General features: G+C 32.4%; 1 protein-coding gene across 3 annotated transcripts in view; it reads left to right on the top strand.

The window, feature by feature from the left end:
- Positions 1–27,599, top strand: part of LOC126889497 (inter-alpha-trypsin inhibitor heavy chain H4-like) — a 110,279-nt gene that overhangs the window by 8,866 nt on the left and 73,814 nt on the right. For all 3 annotated transcript variants that reach the window (XM_050657831.1, XM_050657833.1, XM_050657832.1), the window contains exons 3-5: positions 11,362–11,565; positions 17,145–17,408; positions 21,364–21,645. In XM_050657831.1, coding sequence (XP_050513788.1) covers positions 11,362–11,565; positions 17,145–17,408; positions 21,364–21,645 — 750 coding nt within the window. The remainder of the gene's footprint in view (positions 1–11,361; positions 11,566–17,144; positions 17,409–21,363; positions 21,646–27,599) is intronic.

Here is a 27,599-nt window from a genome sequence, read left to right as displayed (position 1 = left end):
TGACTATTTACCTATAACTTTAACCAGACTAATTAATATTCGAACAGTAATATGAACATTTCATTCACTTCGACAAAATTACATCTTTCTTCTTCTTTGTGTGCCGTGCTTGTTTTCAAGCGTTGGCTATCATCGTATCAACAAGCTGATGAAATGTTTCTCCGTCGGCAGTTATATGAAACAATTCCTCGACCGTTCGACCTGTCCATTTTTTAATGTTACGCAGCCAGGACAGTTGTTTTCTTCCTCCTCTCATTATATGATCAACAAGTATTGAACCTTTCTCATTTTTATGACGTTGATCAATTCTCGCTCTTTGCGCATGGTCTCCAGCACACGTTCGTTGGATATGTGTATGTACCCATGGGATTTTGAGCATGCGACGGTAACACCACAACTCGAAAGCTTCTAATTTGTTGAGATTTTTCACTTTTGTTGTACAAGTTTCACATCCACAGAACAAAACGTACTAGACGTAGCACTTCAATACTCTTAGACGTGTGGTCAATGAAAGACTTCTACTGCACAATCAGGCCCGGCCCTAGGGGTTTTGCCGCCCTGGGCAAGACCGGCGACCGCCGCCCCCTTTCCTTTGTAGACCCATGACTCAGCCTCATAGCTAAATTTTCTTTTCACTTTCATCTTTCTTGCTATTACTGTGCCTCCGATTTTTGGGTTCTCAATTTCTCTAGCTCTTTTATATCTGTCAAATAGCCCTGGAATTTTAAATCACTTCTGAGAGACTTGGGTCTCTTCCTGGATTACCATTTTTTCTAATAAACTGACAGCTTGATACATTCCTATGTCAATACTTTGCAGTGATTTGCTGACTAGGTTGATGTGATGTAAAATGTCATGCCATATTACCACAGAGCAAAGAAAAGTAAAAACACGGATTTGATTGGCCAAACAGCTTGCCTCATGAGCAACTATTTTATCGTTGTTTTTATTGGCAGTGATTTCTACAAGAGCATCGTGGAGTATGTAGTTGCATTAATTCTACTTTCCCAATTAGTTTTGGACAAAGGTTTCAATGTTATGTTAGAAATATGATTTTTCAGTATAGCCCAACGATGAATAGATACTGAGAAAAAGTTTTAAATTTTTGTCACTAAGGAAAAGAAAGTTCTTCCCTTTCATGTTTGCTCCATTATCATCACCTTGTCCTCTCATATCTTCCAAAGGTATTCCCAGTTCATTCAGTTTTTGCAAAATAACTTATGTAAGTCTCAAGCCAGTGATCTTCAGTACAGGCACAAATCCAAGAAAATGTTCTGCAATATTAACACTTTGTGAACAGGAACCTAAATCGACAAAACGTACAACAATAGTCATCTCTTACAACTCAGAAATATCAGGTATACAATCTAAAATTATGCTATAATACTTTGGTAATTTCAAAAAGTTTAAAATTTTATTTTTGATTTGGTCATGGAGGAGATGAATAATTTCGTTTTGAATACGTTTTCCCAAGTAGTGATGCTGCTTGTTACTACCATTCGTTGTTTGCCTAATGTGCTCTTGTAAAACAAATCCAAAGAGCTCAAAGGCTTTAAAAATTACCATTGTTGGGATAAAAAAGTTTATCAGAATCGCCCCTCAATGGAAGACGCTGTTGTGCTAAGAACTGTATTACTGATATAAGTCGTTCTATTACATTTTTTCAATGACGAGTTTCTGAATTTAGAACTTTTTGTGTTTCTTTGTCTATTGTTTTGCCCGATTCCTGTCTAATTGCCTACCCTACTAGTCGCTGTGATTGTAGATAAGCTGGAGACTTAGCGTGGACAAAGCTTCAGCCATATGTTTCCAATTATCATTATAACCATTTTCAGTAAATTTAATTTAAAGTGAATGTCAGTAAATTTAATTTAGTTATGATGCCAATATTCTTATTCAATGAAGAAGAAGAGGGTGTTGTCCATTTCCCGTCGAATGAACCTTGCAATTGGTATTGTTTCACTTATTTAGTTCTCATTTTTACAGTTTCATTTTTGCCTCTCTTGTATAATAGATATTGATTTTTTATAGATAATATTAAAAACATAATTTATTACTTTAATTTCAAAAATTGACTATTCTCTAAAATTTCCCGCCCCTAAATTTGCCGCCCTGGGCGGCCGCCCATTTCGCCCACCCCTGGGGCCGGGCCTGTGCACAATACAGAACGCCAGCTAATAAAGTTTCTCGTGCAAGTTTTATTCTGGTCGAAATTTCCTCATCACTTTCAACCCTGCAGTCAATCCACCCAAGTGTTCCACCCTTTCCAGGATTTTGTTATCTAATTTTAGTACTGAGTCTTCGATATTAATTTTTCCGACCACCATCCATTTTGTTTTCTTTTCGTTGATTGTTAAGCCCTTTACAACGCATTCGTTGTTTACAACGTTCAACAGGGTTTCAAGGTCTCCCAGACTCTCTGCCATTATGGCGGTGTCATCTGCGTATCTGATGTTATTAATGATTTCACCACCGATTTTAACACCTTTGCGAAGATTATTTTTAACGCTTCATCAAAAATTGGTTCGGTGTAGGTATTGAACAATGTCGGTGACATAACACATCCCTGTCTGACACCCAGAGAGTGAGACACCCAGAGTCTGACACCCAGACACCTAGACACAATTACACTCAGACATTTTTAATTAACCAAAATTTTAAATTCAAGAAAAATAAAACGCTACAAGTCTAAATCTATTTTTTCTACAACCATGTTAAAAATGCAATTTTTAGCACTCCATGCGAGCGTTAAAAATGCTACTTTAAGGCACTAATGCTTTAAAATTTTTATGGCACTGCAGTTCCTATTGACCGTATAGGCAATTTTGATGTAATGTCAAAAAACGCTGGACGGAAGGGCCGCCCGAGAACTTTATCGTACCGATCTATTATCGTTATAGTACTAGATACTGTTCTATATTCTATAAAAATAACAAAGTTACTCGTTATTTTGATATTTTAGAAACACCTACTGTACTTAGAAGTATTTTATGGCTCTACGCATCATTAATTCCTGCATTTGAGAAAATGTTCGATGCCATATTTCGAGGACACACTATAGATGTGTAGATTATTGCATAAATCAATAGAATATTATAGTCATACTTTCATTTCAAATTAGTTCATTTTTCTGAGAAATTAATAGTTTACAATATTTGCATTTCATTCTATTTCGATTACGCCAGTCAATGCGCGAGATTAAGAACAAGATATTATCTCCAAATTCTATCCTACTGCATGGATTTTAATGAAATTTTGGGAGTAGCCCAATCTGCTAATTCAAAGTCTATCCTATATACTATGGCGCTTCTATCATGGGGGAAGTTCCCACCACTTCTCAGGGGTGAAATATTTTTATTTTCGAATTACATGGAGAAAAAGGAAGATTTTTAAGAAAATTTAAAAATTCATTCTATAATTTGATCACATTTTTTACAAAAACCATTCATTTTAAACCCGTTCAACTTTTTGAAAGTAGAAATAACACTATATATTAAAAGGTATTGTAGAAGGAAAACAATGCATTTAAGTTATGGTGGATGGGGAGTTAAATGTATATACTTTTCATTTTTCCTTAAAGTACATTAGTCATATATTTTTTTGCACCATATCTCGCTTAGTTTGTAAGTAAGCGACATTTAACGGTGCTCGTTTTAAAGGCCTTTTCAAACACTACAAAAGGTGTTGGTAGCATTATACACCTAAAAACTGCCGTTCCTCTGTTATTTTAAGTTGAATACACCAATTTGAGCATGCACCAAAAAACAAACTATTTTCACCTACCATATCTCTTTTTGTATTATAAATAGAACATTTACGAAGGAACGAATTTCTTTATTATTTATAATCTAAAAAATGTTTTATATAGTGTTTTTAGTTCGATGCATAGTTTTTAAGGTATTCACAAAAAATCCGTCCGAAAAGGTGTCATTTTTCAATGAAAATGGCCAATTTTCAACTACGCATAACTCAAAAAGTATTGAGTTCTCAAAAAAAAGTATAGACCAGTTTTTGCTTAGAAATAGGTTCTTTAGCCACTTCCGTGCTTATTTTGACCAACAAATTTTCCACCCCCTTGAAGAAGTGGGAACCGCCCCAAGATAAAAGCGCCATAGTATATAGGGTAGATTTTGTTTCTTGAGCTATTCCCTACTTACTGTGAAAATATCAAGTACATCAATGTAGTAGGATGGAATTCGGAGCCAAATACCCTCATTGACTGCCCTACAATAATGCTCTGCTATGAACGCGTGAGAGAGGACACACATAAGATTATAGCAAAATTTCTATTTACCGTAACTTTTCGAGTTTTTGAGCTACAGCAATGAATTTTATGTCATTGGAAAGGTAATTTTGTATTCTTTCAAAATATGTTAAAATATACAGGGGAGTATCTAAAAAAATTAAGATTTTTTATTCATTTCCGGTTCAACCGGAAGCCATATTTTTGGTAAAATTTATTGTGATAATAGATAATAAAGTACCATATATGTCTGCAAAATTTCAAATTTTAGTTTTTATTAAGAAGGAAGTTACGGGCACTCGAATATTTTTTTATAAAAAATTCATAACTCCCCTCCTATGGGGAGTTAAGATATATGACTAATGTCATTCAATTTACTTATAGGATAACAAAAATATATCAAAAAATAAAAAAATTCCTTGGAGCCCTTTTTGAGAAAATCTAGTTCAAATTTATGTCAAAATTTGACCCCTTAAATATAGGCAACCCGTAACTTTTTCTGAAAAACGATAACATCCTTCTTATAGCCCCATCTTTAGGCTATATAAAGACTTTTTCAAATTAAACTTATCTTAAACAAGTTTTTAGATAGATAGGGAAATGTGTCGGGTGGGCGGTCGGCCATGTTAGCCGCCATTTTGAATTTGGAAATGTCAAATTCCGTATTTTTATTTACCTATCGATGAGCTTACTTTGAGTTGAACTTCATTCATTTCGGTCAAAATTTGCTAAAATGGGCCCTAAATAACCCCCCTATTTCGGCCCCCCTTTGAGAGGTTTTTTTGAAAAGCTTAGTTTCTCGACAAAATTCTCTTAAACTTACTCATACCGAATTTCATCAAAATCGGTCCAGTAGTTTTTGCTGGGCGGTGGCGACATACGTACGTACATACTTCCGACATGTTTTTTTTATTTGCTTTTTAGACTCAGGGGGACTCAAAACGTCGAAAAAAAGTGAAATCTGAAAAATTTTTTTTTGCACGATCCTATAACTTTATCTATTATACTATACTACTTATATAGTACGATAAAGTAAAAAATATAAAAATGGAATGTCAATCAAATAAAAGTTTTTGTAGATATTGTCCTGTAATTACGTTTGTAGAAAAAATATTGTATGGTATTCGTGTTAAAAAGTACATTTTTAAGGCACTCATGTGAATTGCAGAACTCGCTTCGCTCATTCTGCAAACTTTCCCATGCGTGCCTTAAACGTGTACTTTTAACACTTATATCATAAATAACTCTTATCTACTCTATCTCATATTATGTATAAGTTTTTAGTTTGTGAAAACTGCTATTATAGATAGCAGTGCATAAAGGATTTAGAGTGTGCTTGAAGTAGGTAACAATGTATTTAACACTAGAAAGTCGGAGGGACCAATTTGGCCCCTGTTGAGATTTAAAGTTATTGTAGTTTTTTTATCTGAGGCAATAATAATTTCATATTTTATGACTTTTAATATTTTGATACAAATCCTTATTTAACACAAAAAAATATTGTTTACTAAATTTTAGTTTAAATGGTTTTTCAAACTAATCTACCATAGAAGTCTAAAGGGGCCAAATTGGCCCTGTGTAAGTTATTATCATTTTCTGGTAAATTCGACGATCCTTTCTTTCAAATTCCTGTCGAATGGGTAAAATTATAATTATGTATGTTTATTGTAAATGGTTACCCTTATACTGGTACCGGCGGGTGTAATTTCCTCACCAAAATAATCTTATACCTGAGTTTGGAAGGGTATGTCATAATCCGACAGGTATTTTCCTCACCAAAACTGAAATGGTTGTTTCAGGTAGATTTTACTAAAAGGCATTCAAGGAAATTATTTATCTACTATAAAATTACAGTAGGTACCTACCTATAATAAATTAATTAATTAATTTTATAGTATTTTATTTTTAGTCATAATTGGAATTTTGACAAAAATGGCATGTTTAGTAGAAAGTAATCACGGTATTTGAAAATTTTATTTTTTATAAGGTGAAAGTTTTAGAAAGTGAAGGTGTTCTGGAGGCAATAAAATAACTTTTAGTGTGAAATTGAATACTATTGGGGCAAATTTTACAATACCTAGAAGTAGCCTACAACATAATCATGAACCAGATCTGTAGAAGATAGATCGAAAAATTGTTTCTAACTCTTGTAAACGTAAAGCCGAAGAGAATATACTGAAAAACCGCCAAAAATCATTCGTCAAGAGCTTGCAGCTAATTTGCCTGAAACAATTACTACGATTGATGTCTGTTACATAAGAAAAAATATATATAATTATCGACGAAAATGATGCCTGGTCGACTTTCTTCCAATATTTATAAGGTTCAAGAATTTGTGAAGAGCTGTGCTCAAAAAACAACCAAGGAGGAAAATTTTCTCTTTATAAACTGTGTCAAAAGTAAGATAACTGTATTTAGTTGTGAATGTGAAACAAATATAAGATTTTTAGCAACACTGAATTTTATACACAGAGGGGCAAAATTATGGAATATATTCATTTTCTCTAAAATGGACGATTTTGGACAAAAAACCCCGAACCAGGTCGATTTTTATTTTTAAATCACAATTTTTTGGCATATCTATATTTCATATTAGTGACGTCATCAATCAATCAATCAATCAATCAATAATTACATTAATGTTTATATTACTAAATAGGGAATATAACAGCCTTTCAAATAAGCTACCACACGACCCCTATTCTCATTTAAAAAAATCATTGATTACGTAATCACGCACAGTTAGATGACGTTACTACTATGAAAATATAGGCAAAAAAATTGTAATTTAAAAATAAAAATCGACCTGTTTCGGGGTTTTTCTCCAAAATCGTCCGTTTTAGAGAAAATTAATTTATTCCATAATTTTGCCCCTCTCGTATATTATATGTATGGCGCAATTACCGTACCACATATTATTTGCAATTATTCACTATTCATGGGCCAATTAATGGGCATTATATTTCTTTATTATACTGTTTACTGTCAAACAAAAAAAAAAAAACAGAAACTTAAAACAATCTTTTCTATTTGTTAAAATCAGAAATTTTTAAAGCTCTCTAAAATGAGTTTAATTCTAGTAAATTTTTTGTAGATTTTGAAAAGGCTATATTTATACATAATGCAATCATTCAAATGTGTCCAAATACTGAAATACATGATTGAAGATTTCACCTAAGTACACCAAACTTGGTATAGAAAATTCAGTCTCTTGATTTAACATCAGAATATAGAAATGATTCTGAAGTAGGCTCAAATATACTTTTGGCCTTACATTATATAAAACCGGAAGACGTATCAGATTGTTTTGTGTTTGATTTAATGTCATGCAAACTATAAAATGAATTTTTTTTATTACTGCAGTCTGCAAGTAAGCTGAGAAAAATGTAGAAAATTTACGTACGACTGGTCTATTATTTGACAAATAATGACATTATTTCGAAGTCAATTAAGTACGACATAACGCCCAAGGGGGTGTTATAGAAAAATAACGCCCTAGCGCCTATTAAATTTAAATAACCAGTTAAATACTGTCAAGTTGACAAATAAAACTCTAAGTAAAACTATGGTTACCACAATTACGTTACGACTATTTCTGGTAAATGTACTTATTCGAAAACTAATTAATTCAAAATTTACTAAAATTCTTTGCATATAAAGAATAATTTAGTTGGACCCCAAGAGGGTGTTATAGAAAAATAACGCCCTAGCGCCTATTAAATTTAAATAACCAGTTAAATACTGTCAAGTTGACAAATAAAACTCTAAGTAAAACTATGGTTACCACAATTACGTTACGACTATTTCTGGTAAATGTACTTATTCGAAAACTAATTAATTCAAAATTTATTAAAATTCTTTGCATATAAAGAATAACTTAGTTGGACATTAAACGTTGAAGGCATCACGGGTATTATAATAATAAAATAATAATACCCTTGGTACCTTAATAACTATAATAAGTTATCAGTCTAATCAAATGACTATAATGGATTTTGTAAAGTGTGTTTCTTATTATAGTAAATAATAAATAATAAGTTATACGTTTTGCACATTATCTATATTATAAACTATTATTACAACGTAAGGAAATGAATGTCTTTTATTCGGATTTCGGATGCTTTCATAATAATCATTTTTAAATTACATCTATATTTTTTATTTTATTACCTGAGTGAGTTGGTGAGGAAAATACCTACCGGATTAACCCTTAAATGCATGATTTTTTTTATTGATGTCAAATATCAAAAAAAGCCTTTAGCGGAAGCTTAAAAATGATGAAAAAATAATAAAAAAAATCAAGTTTAATTTTAAACACTTGTTTTTGACAAAAACAGGTTTGTTGCCAAAATTCTACATTGTGCATACAAGGTCAAGTTAGATATAAAATCTACATTGTTAATTTACATGAACATTATAAAAACAATTATTATTTTTATTTAAACACATACACCACATTTCTGACATTTTGTATGTGTAAACCCCTTACAATTTGGGATATTTACACCGTTGTTTGTTATCTTCTATAGTCGGCCAGTGTTCATATCGGTCCCTACTAATATCTTTGGGGGGAATGTACTGAGCTGGTCCTCTCTTTTTCTTTTTTTGGATGTCAGCTTCCAATGTATTTGGTCTCCCTCTTTTTGCTGTGGTTTTCTGATCTTGCACAGACAGTCTGCAAGTTCTGTGTGAAAAGCCGCTTGTGTTAAAAGCTTTGCCTGTGGGTTCTTAGCAACCGTCGCTCTTTTATAGAGTATCCAGGAATTGGCAACTGTTAAATCAAGTAAGTGATAAAATAGCCGGAGATAGAAATTTTTTATCTTCCAATATGACTGTCCATGAGATCAACCCCTCCAGTCTACTTCGGTAGATTTTTCGCAGTCTTATCAAAGCGTTATATTTTGTATATAGGAGATATACCTGCAAAAGTGGAAAGCAAGACGAATTTTTATTATCTTTCCATATTGTAGATGAGATATCTACGCCGTCATCCGTTGCAGTATATTTATGACTATCACCACGAGGAAATTCTTCTTATCCGTATGTGTTGGTAATTTGCAATATGGTATCCGTTGCCTTTGAACTGTTCCCAATGGTAATATTCCCCTTTTGGCTTTATGTACAGGCAGCGGTACATCTGTATAATAATTGTCATGATAAAGACGGAAATTCTGATGCTATGGAATAATGCAAGCCAAATATAATAGCTAGCCATAATACCGGATGGTCCAAGATTGGTAGATGGCAAGCTTTCATTCTCGTGGATGATTTGCTTACTTTCTAGCATTTCCATATTTTCTGTTTTGTCTATCTCCTCTGAAATATCTTTAGCCTCATTGCACGTTTCTTCATCAGATTTGTCGCCATAGTTAGGTTCAAATTCAGGGTCTGCAATACTATCTGTGTCGGAGAAATCACTTTCATCTTCACTACTCAGGCCAGTGAAATTTGCCCAATATTCCTGCAGATCCTTTTCCGACAAATAATTCTGACGATGCATTCTGTAATGAAGAATCAGATGTAAATATTCTGTGTCAGGGATTCTTGAGTGCGCACTGTAGTAAAACGGCAACAAAAAATGTTTTTCATTTTTCTCATGAATGCGGGAATAACAACAAGGGAGCATAATAAAAGTAAAAAGTATATACCTTACCTACTAATTAGGATATTTTTTCAATAATAAATCACTAATATTCTAACTAGATACGACTCTCAAACTTCATCAAATAATACACGACGTTACCTGTTGGTTGCCAAACAATTCAATGGGTCGAAGTGCATGTTTATGCCATCTGTACAAAAAGTGCCAAACTATTTAATATTAACAGTAAATAGACTAAAGGCAACGCTATGCAGTTAATTCAAATTCGAATCAGAATAGATATTTCATTCAATCGTTTACCTATGTTGCCGAACGGCAACACGATGCATTCAAGGGTTAATACGAACCCTTAAACTTGGTGAGGAAAATACCTGTCGGATTATATGATTCTACTGGTTGGTGAGGAATTTACCTCCGCCCACTGGAACTGACCATCTACATAATAAAGATACAATTGTTGGTGAACACAAGTGAACACAAAAATGAACATTGTTGTCTTTATACTACAAAAGTAACTTCAAGACTATGGCCTATGTACGTGTTTTATAATACTCTTGACTTGGAAGCAATAAATGCATGGATTATTTATAAAGAAATAACTGGAAGTAGATTCAGTCTTCGTAAGTTTATTCTTCGGCTGTGTGAAGAATTATGGGCCCCATACCTTGCCTCCCGAAATCTGGAACTACGTCTAGCAACATCAGGTCTACCAACAACTATCTCTGTTACTATCCAAAAACGAAAAAAATATCAGTTGAAAATATTTTGTAAAGGAAATCATACTTCCAATCATTACCACGGCTGTAACAAGGCAACATGTGGCAAATATCAAAAACTGCAAACTGTATGGTGTTCCGAATGTTTTTGATAGGCAGCGAATGTGTTAAACAATAAAAGTAAAAAATAGAATCAGATTCTACCGTCTAGAGCAGATTTAATTTCTTTAAACTGAGTTTTAATTGATTAGAACATGGGGCCAAAATGATCTATTCGTTCTTTCTAGGTAGGTATGCTAAGCCAGACTTTCTAGTGTTAAATGGGATTTACTTTTTCGCCCTGTTTTTTGGCACACTTTCGTATAATTAAATATCCTTAACTTTCGCGTTGTCATGGTGATGACATGTGAGCAATAAATTACAATAAAAGTTTTGACAGTTTTGTGGTTTGAAAGAAGCTAGAATTTTTAAATGTCAAAGTTCTAAAGATTGTAGAATAGAAATGAATTTCAGTGACAAATAGTTACAATTTTTTTATTTGTTTATCGTAGATAAAATATTGTATGAAACTGTGCGTGAAATATTTTTTGCGGACTTACGCGATGTATAGCACTCACTCCGCTGTCGCTCGTCCTCTAAACATCGCGTGCGTTCGCAAAAAGCATACTTCACGAACTGTTTCATAAATAGCTGTTGTATACTCTCTTGTCATTTTTTATACCGATTCTTTCTGTCGTTTATCTTATATTTAACCTCATTATATTATAATATTTTTCATTTAATAACTAATTTTATTCTAGGCAGTTAAAAAAGGCCTAAGTGCTGGTCATGTCGCAGTAAGTGCTAGAGACTCTAATAAATTCACTGTGTCTATCAACGTTGAGCCACAAAGTAAAGCAAGTTTCCAGCTTACCTATGAAGAACTTTTAGAGAGAAAGAACAACCAATATGAACTCGTGCTAAACATACACCCTGGTCAAATAGTTAGGGATATGAACATTGAGGTAAGTTTATGATTTAAACATTTAAATTTCATTTTGCAACAATAATATGATATATACCATATCTACAGGGTGATTGATTGGTGTGATAAAGCTCAGTAGATCCGCTATAGTAATAGAGAGCAAAATAAGTTAATAACAAAAATTGTAGCTACAGTCCGTCCTCTATAATTTTTCTCATGCGTCACGATTCATTCTCAATTAAATTAAGTCAAAACATAAAGTGAAACGAACGTTGATGTGTATATACGTTTTATATACTGTATACTATATTATATACTACACACATCCGCGTACGTTTCACTTTATGTTTTGACTTAATTTGTTTGAAAATGAATCGTGACGCATGGGAAAAATTATAGCTGACGAACAATAACTTTGAGCTTCACATTACAAAATTATTTAGAATGATACAGGGTGTTCAATAACATAGTAAAAGACCAAACTTATGTTTTTTAAATGGAACACCCTGTATTTTTGTATTTGAAATCTTCTTAACTTCTCCATCACAAAATATAAATGTTTGTTATGTTATATAGGGTATTTACTAAGTTATAACCAATTTTCTATGAAATTTTAACATGTATATCTCATTGCATAAAAAAAGTAAGCACAACAGTAAGGGCTTATTGGCGCCATATTTTTTTGTTGATTGTGAAAATTTTCGAAAATTATTGATATTGCTAATTTTGTTCTTATCGAATACAGAGCGAGTCAAAACGCAAGTACATTATTTCGCAAACGCAATTCATTGTAATCAGTACGACTTGGCATCGGCGCGCTTCTATCGTTCATAAGAAATACATGAGGCTATATCCGCAATGTTCTATTCTTAACTTGAAACGCTCTATAGTTCAAGTCAACTCCAACTAAAACGAGCAGTAAGAGTTGATTTGAAAAATTTAATTAAACTTTTACTGATAGTTTAAGTCGACTCTTCCTAACCCTTGTGGTAGGGGAGCAAAGTATGCTAAATGTGCAGTCACTCGAGCGCTTTGGGGACCTATTGAATTGTGAAGAGTAGGTCTTAAAACCAAAAAAGTTAAGTAAAGTTTTCCATTTTAGTAGGCGCTTGCCATTTTTGAATTTAATTTTCCATTTCCAACAATCGTTTTTTCCGAATATAACGCCATCTATCCATAATTCGAAAAAATATTTCGAATAAAAGTTACTTATTTTTACGTAAGGAATCCAAATCTGCAATAAAAATGAGGGTTCCCATTTAAGATTTTAAAGTAACCCCCCACCCCACCTCGGTGTTTGGTCGCGTTTGATGTCATTCGATAGATTTTTCAAAACTATTGAATAAATGTATTTTACAGTTTTTCGATTTGATGTTCATTTCGCGAAATATCGTGGGATTCCCCCACCCCTCTCCGTGGGAAGTCGTGTTTGGTATCGTTCGATAGATTTAAAAAAAAATTGAGCATATATTTTTTAATTTTTTCGATCCGTCATTTATTTCGCGAAATATTCGCTTTTTTCTTGTGAAACTTTGGGACTCGCCCATTTCCTTACGCCCGGCTCAAATTGTCAGATTTTTTAAATATACACTCTTTTGCATGTACTTAACTTACCTTATCTTAATCTGACTTACCTTACCTTATCTTACTATCTTACCTCTATCTTACCTATCTTACTATCTTACTATCTAACTTACCTTATCTTAATCTTCGAGTTTTTTTAAGGATAGATTTTTTTTTCGGGCCTCCCTTAACGAACTCTCCTGTGTTAAGAGCCAATATATGGTAGAGGTACATCTACAGGGTACCAGGTTTCTCCCCATACGCGCGTTTGACGCGCTCGAATAACTGCAAAAATCCCCGCTTGAGCTCCCCTACCATTGTTAGTAAAAGTAGATCGCGGGAAAAATAGAATCAACTCTTACTAGTTTGAGTTGACTATTTCTGGATCAATTCAGTAAATGTAGATTAGGTATTATAGTTCGTCCACTACAACTTTTCCCATGCGTCACGATTCATTTTCAAACAAATTAACTCAAGACATAAAGTGAAACGTACGCCGATGTGTGTAGTATATAGTATATAGTATACAAAATGTATATACACATCGACGTTCGTTTCACTTTATGTTTTGACTTAATTTGCTTGAAAATGAATCGTGACGCATGGGAAAAGTTATAGCGGACGAACAATATATGATAATCTCACGTACTTTTTTAATGAGTGTGCGACTCTTTGTTTTGACCGTTTTAACTACTTATCACGATTTGAACATATCCAGTAACATTTAATTTCTAGAATCAGTTGTTTGTGTGAATCAACTCTTACTAAATGTCATTGGGAAGAGTATACTTTTTCTAGTTGGAGTCTACTTTTATTAGTAAATGTTGAATAAAAATATTTATAATTAACTTTTACTAAAACCAGCCGATCGAGTTGACTCGAACTAGGAATAGTCAACTCCAATTTAATAATTAACTTGAACTGTAACATATAATATGTCGTAGGCAATCGGTTTAACACGTCATTCCGTAAAAAGCCTAGTCATTACACGTATTGGCGGCAAACGCTGCATTTCCATCATTATTACTTTGTTTGACTGAAATTATGCGCCATTTCAGGAACTGCCGTCTACGGTTTAGGCAAACGGTGATACCGCCCGAATGATTGAACGTTACAGACTCTGGCGGTTGTATGTTTAGTCAATTCAGTCGTCGAAATAAGATTTTATCACATATCTCGGCAAGTGTTTATTATTACATAAATTATATGAATATCCACAAGGGTGTATTTTATATGAAAGCTATAATATGAATTTTACTGGTTCTTACCTCATTCATTTTATCATAATTCCACGGCTTTTGCCGTCTTTGTTCACTTAATAAAATTTTTCACTTTTTATCTACTTTTTTTCATAAAATACATTCTTGTGGATATCCCTATTTATATACAGTGAGCACGTAAAGGTTGGAATAAATTCATTTTCTCAAGAACGGACGATTTTGGAAAAAAATCCCGAAACAGGTCAATTTTTATTTTTAAATTACGACTTTTTGGCATATATATCATACTAGTGACGTCACCCATCTGGGCGTGATGACGTAATCGATGGTTTTTTAAATGAGAATAGGGGTCGTCTGACAGCTCATTTGAAAGGTAATTTAATTCTTTATTCAGTAATATAAACATTAACATAATTATTTATACAGGGTGCCAAAAAAAAATTTTTTTTAATTAAATTTATTGAAACAAAAAGAAGAATGTGTGTAATTTATTTAATTCAAAATACATTTTACTGCTATCAGAAAACAGGAAAAAATGTTTATTTGGCAAATAAATATTGTTTTTTGCTTAAATTCAATATTAAAGCAGCCACCCACTAGCCTCGTGACAATTTGAACAATTAATTTAAGCGAAAAGCAATGATTATTTTGCAAATACACATTTTTTTTTTGTTTTCTGAGAGCAGTAAAATGTATTTTGAATTAAATAAATTACATACATTCTTCTTTTTATGCCAATAAATTGAATCCAAAACAATTTTTTTGACACCCTGTATAAATAATTATGTCAATGTTTATATTACTGAATAGAGAATTGAATTACCTTTCAAATGAGCTATCACACGACCCCTATTCTCATTTAAAAAAATCATCGATGACGTCATCACGCCCAGATGGGTGAAGTCACTAGTATAATATATATGCCAAAAAGTCGTAATTTAAAAATAAAAATTGACCTCTTTCGGGATTTTTTTCCAAAATCGTCCGTTCTCGAGAAAATGAATTTATTCCAACCTTTACGTGCTCACTGTATAATAATAAACACTTGCAGCAAGCGGGATCTCCTCTTTAAATCCCCTCTTTATGTAATAAAATTTTAATTCGACGACTGAATTGACTAAATAGTTTAGAGAAAAAAAATATCCTGTTGGTGACACATCCCCTTCAGGCCGAAACCAAATTGTTTGAGTAGTATGGTCATCTATTAATAACCTATATTATGTTTTAGTCCGTTCTTTAACGGTAAAATATTGCAAAACCTCTAAATTTTAAAGAACCGCTTGGATTGACATGAAATTTGGCATACACATAGCTAACAAGTCAAAGAAAAAAGTGATATTGTGCCAGTATGTGCTTTTGCCCCGGGGGTGGTTTTCACCCCCTCTTGGGGGCGGTTCTTTAAAATTTAGAGCAAAAACCGTGAAAGATTGGACTATTTCCCGAAGCCGATTTTGATGATAAACATAGTTATAAACAAATGAAGATCAAAAAACGGTAAATTTTCGCTTTTTCGTTTATTACCATAAAGTTAAGCATTTTAAACAAACTTGAGAGTAAGAAACTCATAAATCGTATAAAAAACTTCAATATGAGGTTCGCGGAATATGTTTATCCTTATTGGTTGCTTAGAAAATTGCAAAATAAATCATAAATTTTGAGTTTTTATAAATATTCATAACTTATGTAAAAATTAATTTATTACACGGAATGCTGAGACTTCTGGTGCTTAAATGATACCCTAAATTTCAAAGCAATTGGTCAAATAGTTTAAAAGTTATTTAATTTGTTTGTCCCAAATTAATTTTTTTGCAACACTATAAAGTCAGGAAATGATGAAGTCACAGTAATACTTTAGATAGTTTATGAAAGAAGAAGATTTACACTATTAATTTAATTAAAAAAAATGACAAAAAATAATGCTAAATATTTCAAAATTATTTTGCAAGAACATGTGAATTAAAAAAAGGGGAGCTAACTTCGTCCCTAATTGTCCTAGGATAATTGTTTTTCGGTCTAAAGTGTGCAAGTTATTAGTAAAAATGTTCTTCTTTCATAACTTGTCCGAAGTATTACTGTATCCTCATAACTTTCTGACTTATAGTGTTGCAAAAAAAAATGAATTTGGGATAAACAAATTAAATAACTTTTATTGCTTTGAAATTTAAAATATAATTAAGGCACAAGAAGTCTCAGCATTCCTTGTAATAAGAAGGTTCTAACTTAATTTTTACATAAGTTATGAACATTTATAAAATCTCAAAATTTATGACTTATTTTGCAATTTTTTAAGCAACAAATAAGGAGAGACATATTCAGCGAACGCCGTATTGAAGTTTTTTTATATGATTTATGAGTTTCTTATTCTCTTTGTTTAGAATGCTTCACTTTTTAGTAATAGACGAAAAAAGAGAAAATTTACCGTTTTTTGATCTTCATTTGTTTATAACTATGTATATCATCAAAATCGGCTGTAGAATACATATAGGTTATTAATATAGATGTCCATACTACTCAAAAAATTTGGTTTCGGCCTGGAGGGGAATGTGTCACGAGAAAAATCTTATTTCTCTGGACTAAAACATACAACCGTCAGACGCCGTAACGTTCAATCATTCGGGCGGTTTCACCGTTTGCCTAAACAGTAGACGGCAGTCCCTGAAATGGCGCATAATTTCAGTCAAAACAAAGTAATAATGATTGTAGAAACAGCGTTTGCCGACGTGATGACTATGCTTTTCACGGAATGAAGTGTGTCGCCGATTGCCTACGACATATATATTTCAATATATATTTCAATACTATAAGAAATTTGCATTCATTAAGCTGTTATTTGTAGGTCGTTTTGAATGAAAGCCGTCCTTTGAAATTTGTAAAAACTCCTTCGTTGAGGTCAGGAAACGAAATTTCTAAAGACGATTCAAAGCTTGACCCCTCAGCAGATATCCAAATAATCAACAATAGAAGCGCTGTTGTTAAATTCAAACCGAACTCCGACAAACAGAGAGAATTTGCGAAAGGACTGGGAAAGAAAGAATATGAGGGTATAGCTGGACAATTTGTTGTACAATATGATATAGAGAGAGATCCCCATAAGGGAGAGGTGAGTTGTTTAATTTTATTTGTATATGGTAATTTTTTGTTAAAGCATTACTCGTATCTGACACATTCTTCTTCTTCATATGCCTCAGCTTTTACTTTTCAAGGGTAGCTGTTTCGTACCTTTCTTCGTCAGATACTCTTTCCATTTCCTCTACCCTTCTAATTACAAATGCATCATAAATAAGTTATGCTAAAGGCTATAGCGGGATAAGATGGTCAAAAATGCCCCCGCACCGATCAGCCCCGCTACTTATATTTTCGATAAAGGATATAAAATTATGCCCTTATGCAAATGTTTAGCTTCCCAGAGGTCCTTAAACTTTTTAAATCGAGAAAAGAAAAATTTTTAGGTTTTATTTTTTTGTGAGCGCAGTTTTACTTTAAAAAATCTGAAAAAATTCATCATTTTGAATACAAAACAACTTTATTTGTTTCATATTTTTGTAATAAAAATTGAGGCCAGATAAAAAATTTTCAAAAAATTTTTAGGTTATGATAATATGATTTGGCCAACTTTTAAATAGTATTTTTTTGTGTACTTTTTGCCGTTTTTTTGAATGGCAGAGGCAGAATTTTTAATATCTGAGTGGAAAGAACGAAAAAATCGAAAAAACCGTTTTTGGCTGTCACGAGATGCATCTCGGGACAGCCAATTTTAGGATTTATTATTCTGACTACAACTGAAAAAAAAAACTAAAAGTGTGAATTTTGTCATAAAATTTGGTATGTGGGGTTATAATAATATTTGGAACAACTTTTCCAAATAACTTTTTCGATATCTCTAACGCGAAGCAAATCGAATCGCATATCGAAAATTCACCCTATTTGTGGATTCGCAGTAGGCCGCGTTTAAAATTTAAAGTTCAGTTGACTACTTTAAAAATTTTGAACCATCAACCTCTATGACTGCAAAATTTCAAATATGTATGTATATATTTTGATAGCCGAAACATAGGGGTGTCTTCATCTTAAATGCGACACACTGTATCTCATCCATTCGATAATTTATTGCAACTAATATAGTCGTATTTTTTACAGGTTCAAAATATACAAAGAAAATACTAACTAATTCACTAATTTTATCTTAAAAAGTTCAAATTGATTGCATTGAAATATTGAACCAATTAATGCGTATTAATATAATAATATTATTATACTTATTACTAGTAATAGAGTGAGTTTTATGTATATAATCTCTGAAGTATCTCGGAAACGACTTTTACGTTTTTCATAGGTTTTGGTGGGTAGGGGTTTTCTAATGCAGCCGATATTACAGTGATAATTACACTGTTGTCAGATTTTCCGTTTTTCTGGAAATATAATGAACTTTCTAATATAATGATTATTTTGTATATTATATTCCCTATACCTAAATGCCATAGTTTCGGAGTTATTGCTACATTGATAAAAAAAAATAAAGAAAATATAAAAATTAATTTCTTAGGCCCGTATAGGCATTATTTTACGTTCTTTGGATCATTGGGAACAAAAAAGGTCTTTTATAATTTTTCTATAAAGTTAATCGTTTTCGAGTTGTAAACAATCTAAAACTGAAAAAATCGAATAATGACCATTTTCAAGGTTCAAAAACAAAAATAAAAAATATTATTTTTGAAACTGCGGTGTACCCAAATTCAAGGTAAAACCCTTCTTCCAGGAGCTCGCTAAAAAATTTTTTGGCACGTTTGATTCTAAAACATTGCTTTTTAACCCGGCACCTGCCACGTGGGGTGCTACCAGCACCCCATAACACATTTTCATCAAATATTTGGTATTTCAAATTTGTTAACCGTCCTGTGCGTCTTAGTAGCTTTCAATAATATTATATAGCATAGATCTGTTTGTGTTTGAAGTGGTTATTTAGTGTCATTCTGAAATTGTAGCTCTAAATTCGAATTGGGGTGTCATCATCTGGCAGTAAAATTTTTTTATGTTTTTGATAAACAGGTCAGATTTACATTTTTTTATTGTAATAACTGATCTAAATTATTAGTATATTCTCTATACTCAATAAATTTTAATTTTCTTAGATATTTTACATCTCTTCATTTATTATGGGTTGGTACTTGCTAATTTGCTTATAACACCTTTTTAATTTTATTTTTTAACTTTTATAATATATTAGTAGCTAATAAGTTAATAAAACATGTTTTTTTTATATTCTTGTGTAACTCAACACATTATTTTGTTTATAAACAAGTAGATCACAGAAAATTTTTAAGGGGTGCTGTGAGCACCCCACGTGGCAGTTGATGCCTTGCAAAGCCACGTGGCAGGTGCCGGGTTAATAAATGTTAATGAAGCGCATATGAGAGGACGGGCGATCGGGCCGCATTAACAACTAAAAAACAATATTTTAGAATGAAACAAGCTAAAATTACTTATTGTTAACTGATAAAATAAGGCTTCAGCTTGAATTTCTGTACTTTGCAGTTTCAAAAATAATATTTTTGATTTGTGTTTTTTTAACCTTGAAAATCGTCATTATTCGATTTCTTTTCAGTTTTAAATTATTTATAACTCGAAAACGACTAACTTTAGAGAAAAATTACAAAAGAACTTTTTTGTTCCCAATGGTTCAAAGAACCTAAAATAATGTCTACCCAGGCCAAAAAAATTGATTTTTATAATTTGTTTAAAAAGTTTTTTAAAATAAATGTAGCAATAACTCCGAAATTATGGCCTTTAGGTATAGGGAATATAACATGGAAAATAATCAGTATTTTTTAAGGTCTTCAAAACGCAAAAAATATACAGGGTGTTAAATTTGAAATAAGAAAGTTAATTAGATATTCAGAAAAACGGAAGATCTGACAACAATGTAAGTATACCTATAATATCGGCCACATTAGAAAACCCCTACCCATCACAATCTATATAAATCGTGCAAGCCATTTCCGAGATAATTGAGGTTTCCATACATAAAACTCACTCTGTATATTATATTATATATTAATTATTACACATTAATTGGTTCAATACTTCAATGCAATCAATTTAACCTTTTTATAATAAAATGAGTGAATTAGTCAGTATTTTGATTTTATATTTTTAATCTATAAAAAATACGACTATATTAACTAGTTGCAATAAATTATCAAATTGATAAGATACAGTGTGTCGCATTTAAGATGAAGACACCCTATGTTTCGGCTATCAAAATATATACAGATTTGAAATTTTGCACAGTCATACAGGGTGATGGTTCACAATTTTTAAAATAGTTAACTATACTTTAAGTTTTAAACGCGGCCTATTGCAAACAGGGCGAATTTTCGATATGCGATTCGATTTGCTTCGCGTTAGAGATATCGAAAAAAGTTATTTGTAAAAGTTGTTCCAAATATTATTATAACCCCACATACCAAATTTTATGACAAAATTCACACTTTTAGTCTTTTTTCAGTTGTTGTAGTCAGGATCCTAAATCCTAAAATTGGCTGTCCCAAGATGCGTCTCGTGACAGCCAAAAACGGGTTTTTCGATTTTTTTTGTTCTTTCCGCTCAGATATTAAAAATTCTGCCATTCAAAAGAACGGCAAAAAGTACACAAAAAAATACTATTTAAAAGTTGGCCAAATCATATTATCATAACCTAAAATTTTTTTGAAAATTTCAAAAATTTTTCCTAAGCTTATTTTTTATTAAAAAAAATCTCAAAAAAATCAGGTTGTTTTGTATTTAAATTATACAACCTCTTGAATTTTTTTAGATTTTTTAAAGTAAAACTGCGCTCACAAAAAAATAAAATTTTAAAATTTTTCTTTTCTCGATTTAAAAAGTTTTAGGACCTCTGGGAAGCTAAAAATTTGCATGAGTGCATGATTTTATATCCTTTATTGAAAAAATAAGTAGCGGGGCTAATCGGCGCGGGGACATTTTTGACCATCTTATCCCGCTATAGCCTTTGTATTGGAAACATTTCTGATATAAGACCGATTTACTTTGTATTGCAGATTCTACTCAAAGATGGATACTTCGTACATTTCTTTGCTCCCGAGGACGTCGAACCCCTATCAAAACACGTAGTGTTTATCTTAGATACCAGTATTAGTATGAACGGAAGAAAGCTCAAGCAACTGAAGGAAGCTATGGGCAACATTTTGGATCAACTCAAAAAGGCCGATGCTTTTCATATAGTGGAATTTAATAGTGATATTTTTGTGTGGAACATGAACACAGAATCAAAACTCACTGTAGATATTAATAATGAAAGAGATCCTTTTGGAGAACTTGCTGTAAGTGTTTACTAAATTTATATTATGTATTTATTTATTTAATATAGTCAAAAAGACAGTTCACGTTTCATTTCGATTCAGAGGTGATACATAATCTCCAGATAGCTGTTTCTGACTTACGACGTCATCAGTGGAGCTGCGTGCACGCCTCTGAAGCAAAACGAAACCAAACTGTCTATTTATGTGGAATTTTAAAGATCGTTTAAAATCCACTTTTGGGACAACGAGCTCGTTATTTATCTATCTATCGCTCATTATTATCTATCTGGACTTTCCCATTACCACCTGAATTTAACAATTATGGGTGTTCCCAGAAAAATATTATTTTATTAGCGTAGCAAGTCGTAGGTACCTACCTTCTTTTAAGGGTCTAATATTTATTTTGTCAGTTTCCGGCCAACATTTGTTTAAAGTAAACGTTGTATCGTATTTAGTGTTTTTGAAGTGATTGGTATATATTAAATTTAAATATGTCTACCATTCAAAAAAGTGCTTGGATAAAGTGTTTTTCCGAGTTAAAGCTAAGTGGAGACAAAGTATTTTGCAACGCCTGTTCTAAAATCGTAAGTTACATTCATTTTCACATTTCATTTTTTAAATGAGGAACTGACAAACAAAAGCATCATGTCCCACAATGTCCCAATTTACAATTAAGTGATTCGGTTAATCTTGTTAACACTTTTTCTGCTCATTATGAAAAAAATCCCGGAAATACAGGGATTACAATTAGAAATAAATTAAAAAATGTTTTAGAAAAAAATGAGGGCTTCGATTGTTTGAGGAAAGTTGTACGTATTTTTGAAGGCAACTTTTCTGAAGATCTTACGACTTGGCAAATTAGTTTACTGCCTAAATTAAAATATTGTCCTATAACATCAGTAGATGTAGAACGAACTTTTTCTGTGTCCAAACACGTTTTTAGTGATAGAAGGCAAAAGTTGCTAGTTGAAAATTTTGAAAAATATTTGATTATAAATTCATACTATAATTTAGATTCTTAATTTAATTATAATATCAGTTTTTGTGTGTCATTTCATTTGTTTTTATGGAAAAATAAATATGTATTAAACATAAATAAATGTAGGTTGAATATTTTAAACAAAAATGTTTATATTTAATATATTGTTTTATTTTTGAGTATTTTAAATATCTTTTTCTTAAAGTGCCTATCCGTTCCGGATGTTGGCGATCATCATGGCTATCTTGACTTTGTTTACCGCAGCGCGGAACAGTTCAGTGGTAGTCGTGTTATACCACTTACGTAAATTTTGAAGCCAGGAAATGCGTCTTCTTCCCGGTCCTCTTTTACCATTTACCTTCCCTTGGAGAATCAGTTGGAGAAGGCCGTAACGTTCTTGATTTCTCATTACATGTCCTAGATATTCTAATTTTTTTGTTTTGATGGTTAAGAGAATTTCACACTCTTTTCCCATTCTACGCAGGACTTCCACATTGGTAATTCGGTCAACCCAGGATAAACGTAAGATGCGCCTAAAACACCACATTTCGAAAGCTTCGAGCCGATTCATAGATGCAACAGTTAGTGTCCATGCTTCCATTCCGTAGAGCAGAACTGAGAATATGTAGCATTTCAACAGACGGTATTTTGTTTTTAATGCTATGTCTCGACTGTTGAAAATGGGTCTCATTCTAACGTATGCTGCTTTCGCTTTTATTATTCGCTGTTTAATTTCTGTTGAGTGGTCCCATTGGTTATTTAAATTCGTACCCAAATATGTATATTGCTCAACTCTTTCGATATTCTGTTGGTTGATTGTTAGTTGAGCGTTTAGTATTGGTTTCTTACTAATTGTCATAAATTTGGTCTTCTTTATGTTAAGAGCTAGTCCGTATCTGTTGCTGACTTCAGTTATACGATTTGTTAATATCTGTAAATCATTGAGATTATCGGCAAAAACTATGGTGTCATCTGCATATCTAATGTTATTCAACCATTCACCATTTATTAATACTCCTTTGGCACAACCGTCTAAAGCTTCCTTAAATACCCATTCAGAGTAAATATTGAATAGTAGTGGAGATAAAATACACCCCTGTCGTACTCCACGTTCTATTGCAATTTTATCAGTTAACTGGTCTTCTATTTTGATTTTGGCCGTTCGATTGTAATAAATGTTTCTGATAATTCTTAGATCTTTGTTGTCAATTCCAATTGCTTGCATTAGAGTTATTAACTTGTCATGTTTTACTCTGTCAAATGCTTTCTGGTAATCTATAAAGCATACGTATATATCACAGTTTACATCCCTGCATCTCTGAAATAGCACTTGCACAGCAAAAAGGGCCTCCCGTGTTCCTAGAGCATCACGAAATCCGAATTGTGTTCTTATTAGTTGTTCCTCGCATTTTGTATACAGCGTGTCTACTTGAGTTGGAAACATATGGGAAACTTTTTTATTATTAATTTTACGAAAAAAAGTTATTCTTTATAAAAAGTTCTGCATGCCCCAAAACCTAAGATTCAATTATCAGATATCAAATTTTCTCAATATTATACGAGCTATGTCAAAAAATATGAGTTTCGGCTAAGGGTAAAGTACCTTTATTTCTCTCAATATCGAAAATTCTTATTATGAAAAGTTGTTTGGAAATAAAAACCAAGCTCAAATATGTAATTACATGCTTCTAATTGGAAAAAAATATTTTCCAAATTTTTCTCAAATTTATTGATACTAACTTCGTTTTTATTCATTGCACATACGATAACTCTTTTATTATTACTTTTACGAAAAAAAGGTATTCTTTATAAAAATCTCTGTATGTCCTAAGACCGAAGATTCAACCAACAGATATGACATTTTATTAATTTTATACGAGTTATGTCAAAAAATATGAATTTCACTCAAGAGTAAAGTACCTTTAGTTTTCACAATATTGAAAACGGTTATTAAAAAAGTTGTTTAGAATTAAAAACTATGTGTCAATATGCAATTACATCCTTCTAATTGAAATACTGTGAAATATAAAGGTGCTATAATATTGAGCGAATTTCATATTTTTTGACACACCTCGTATAAAATTAATAAAAGTTGATATATCATAGTTGTGTCTTAGATTTTAGACCATGCAAAGTTTTTTATGAAGAATAACTTTTTTTCGTAAAGTGAATAATAAACGAGTTATGATATTTGTAATAATTAAAAACGATGTTGGGTATCCATAAATTTGAGAAAAATATTTTTTTTTCAATAAGAAGCATGTAATTGCATATTTCATCTTAGTTTTTAATTCCAAACAACTTTTATCATAAGAATTTTCGATATTGAGAGAAATAAAGGTACTTTACCCTTAGCCGAAATTCATATTTTTTGACATACCTCGTATAATATTGAGAAAATTTGATATCTGATAATTGAATCTTAGGTTTTGGGGCATGCAGAACTTTTTATAAAGAATAACTTTTTTTCGTAAAATTAATAATAAAAAAGTTTCCCATATGTTTCCAACTCAAGTAGACACGCTGTATATTCGTTTGTGAATGACCTTTAGAAATGTTTTAAGTAAATGGCTCATAAGGCTAAATATGCATTTGCATATTTAGACAAATTTAGAAAAAATACCTGCATATTTGTAGTAAAAGTAATGCATATATATGCGCATATATTTGGTAATGTTGTGTTGCATATATTCCGCTCTCTAGTAGTAACCTTTGCTCACAACCATTTGCTTTGAGGTGGTAAGCTCATACTTATATCTGGGATCATTAATCACAAACATAGGGTCACTACAGGAAGAAATAAAACGTAGATGTGATCTAGCAAAAGTCGCCACAGCAAAAATGACCACAATATGGAAGGACTGTCAAATTTCAAGAGCGTTAACGATAAGGTTGATCAACTGATTAATATTCCCAATACTGACCGACGGATGTGAATCTTGGACCCTGAAAAATTCAGAAAGAAGAAAGATAGACGCCACTGAAATGTTCTGTTGAAGACGAATGCTACGAATTCCTTGGACCGACCATAGAAAAAATAATTCAATGTTATGAAAGCAAACACAGAAAACATGGGAAGGCTCATTATACAAGGAAAGGTGGAAGGCCGAAGATCACGAGGAAGATCCCCAACAAGATGGATCGATCAAATTACAGGAATATGTAAAAGACCTATGCATGGGTTAAAAGAAATGACCATAGACAGAGATCTTTAGAGACGGACAATACACGATATCACGTCGACCACTACACTCCCTCCGGGGGGTCAGGATTGCAGAGAGAGAGAGAGAGAGAGAGAGAGAGAGAGAGAGAGAGAGAGAGAGAGTAACCTTTGCATCTGGGGCTTTCTGTCTTCCTCCTATTATAAGAGATGTCGCTGTTTTGCGTCTCAAAAGGTGAATTCATTGCATCGCGATGTTTTCCCTTAAATAGACAGGGTTTGTTGATTTTGTTTTGAAGTTGTGACTGCATAGCTCCACTGAGGATGCATAGATGCTGAAATAGCTATATGGAGATGGTGGTCCGTCTCTGAATGAAATGAAAACAAAAACTGCCTTTATCCTTATCAATTATTTAAATCTGAAAACTTTTCTTGAAACAATAGAAATCATGTCAGAACTCAAAAATGCAGAGATAGATATAGCGGTGCTTACGGAAACTAAAAAGAAGGGTAGTGGTTCCGAAAAACGGGGTCACTATGACATGTTCTATAGTGGAGTAACTAAAGACCAAAGAGCACAACAAGACGTTGCTATTGTTATTCGCAAAACTTTAAGAAGATATATTACCTCTTGGGAAGCAATTAACCAGAGGTATATAAAAATGAACATCACGATAAAAGGAAGCAGAATAGCCATACTAGGAGTATATGGCATTAATGAGGACGCATTGATCAACAATAAAGATGAATCCTTCGAACAACTGAACGATGAAATTATAAAAGTAGGAACATCTAGAGAGATCATACTTCTAGGAGACTTCAATAGCAGAGTTGGACGGGAATTTAACAACAAAGTGGTAGGAGCACACGGTGAAAATATCAGAAACGATAATGGAACCAGATTAATATCAACATGCACACAAAATAACTTAAAAATATTAAATGGATTTTATCCACACCGTGATATACATAAGTACACCTGGATACAACAGACCAGAAATCTGAAATCTATAATAGATTATAGCGTTGTAAGACAGAGAACTCCAAATAAAATACAAGATGTGCGAGCAGCCAGAGGGCCATCATGTGGCACCGATCATCATCTGCTAAAAGTTAAAGCAGTACTCCCAAACAGATATGAAAAAGAAAAAGAGCACATCGAGTCAAATCAGTTAATAAAACAAGTACGGTACAATCTATACAGTCTAAACCATGAGAGTGTAAAGCTATTGTATAAAAAACGTTTAGACGAAAAATTAGAAAGTGGTAGTTTTGAAAATACCGAAGAACACTACGAACACATCAAAAGGTCCATTCATTTGGCAGCAGAAGAAGCACTGGGGAAATGTGACGAAAACCATAAAGGAATAAAACCGTACTGGTGGGATGAAGAAGTAGAAAAGGAAATTACAGATAAACGTCGGAAATACCAAACGTTCCTATCAACAAAAACAGACAACGATAAAATAATTTACAAAGAGCCCAAGCCAAACTAAAGAAGATAACTCAAAAAAAGAACGAATCATGGGAAAAGAACTGCCAAAAAATCAACACTTACATAGGAGGTAGAAGAAGCACAGAGAGTTGGAAGTTAATTAAAAATATGAAAACTAATAAGAAAAAGACTTTATATCACCAATAACAACGGAAAAATGGGAAGAATATTTCAAAAAATTACTAACAGAACAAAGACCAGAATTTGTTAACATAGAAGAAAACACGATAGGTATACATATAAATTCATCACCATTACAAATAAGTAAATCAGAGATGGAAGAAATAACCAAATTCCTGAAAAATGGAAAATCCCATTGGTCCTGGTGACAGCACTGCAGA

This window comes from Diabrotica virgifera, chromosome 8 (assembly GCF_917563875.1).
Source record: "Diabrotica virgifera virgifera chromosome 8, PGI_DIABVI_V3a".
Taxonomy (NCBI): domain Eukaryota; kingdom Metazoa; phylum Arthropoda; class Insecta; order Coleoptera; family Chrysomelidae; genus Diabrotica; species Diabrotica virgifera.
This window is presented reverse-complemented; position numbering and strand designations above follow the sequence as displayed.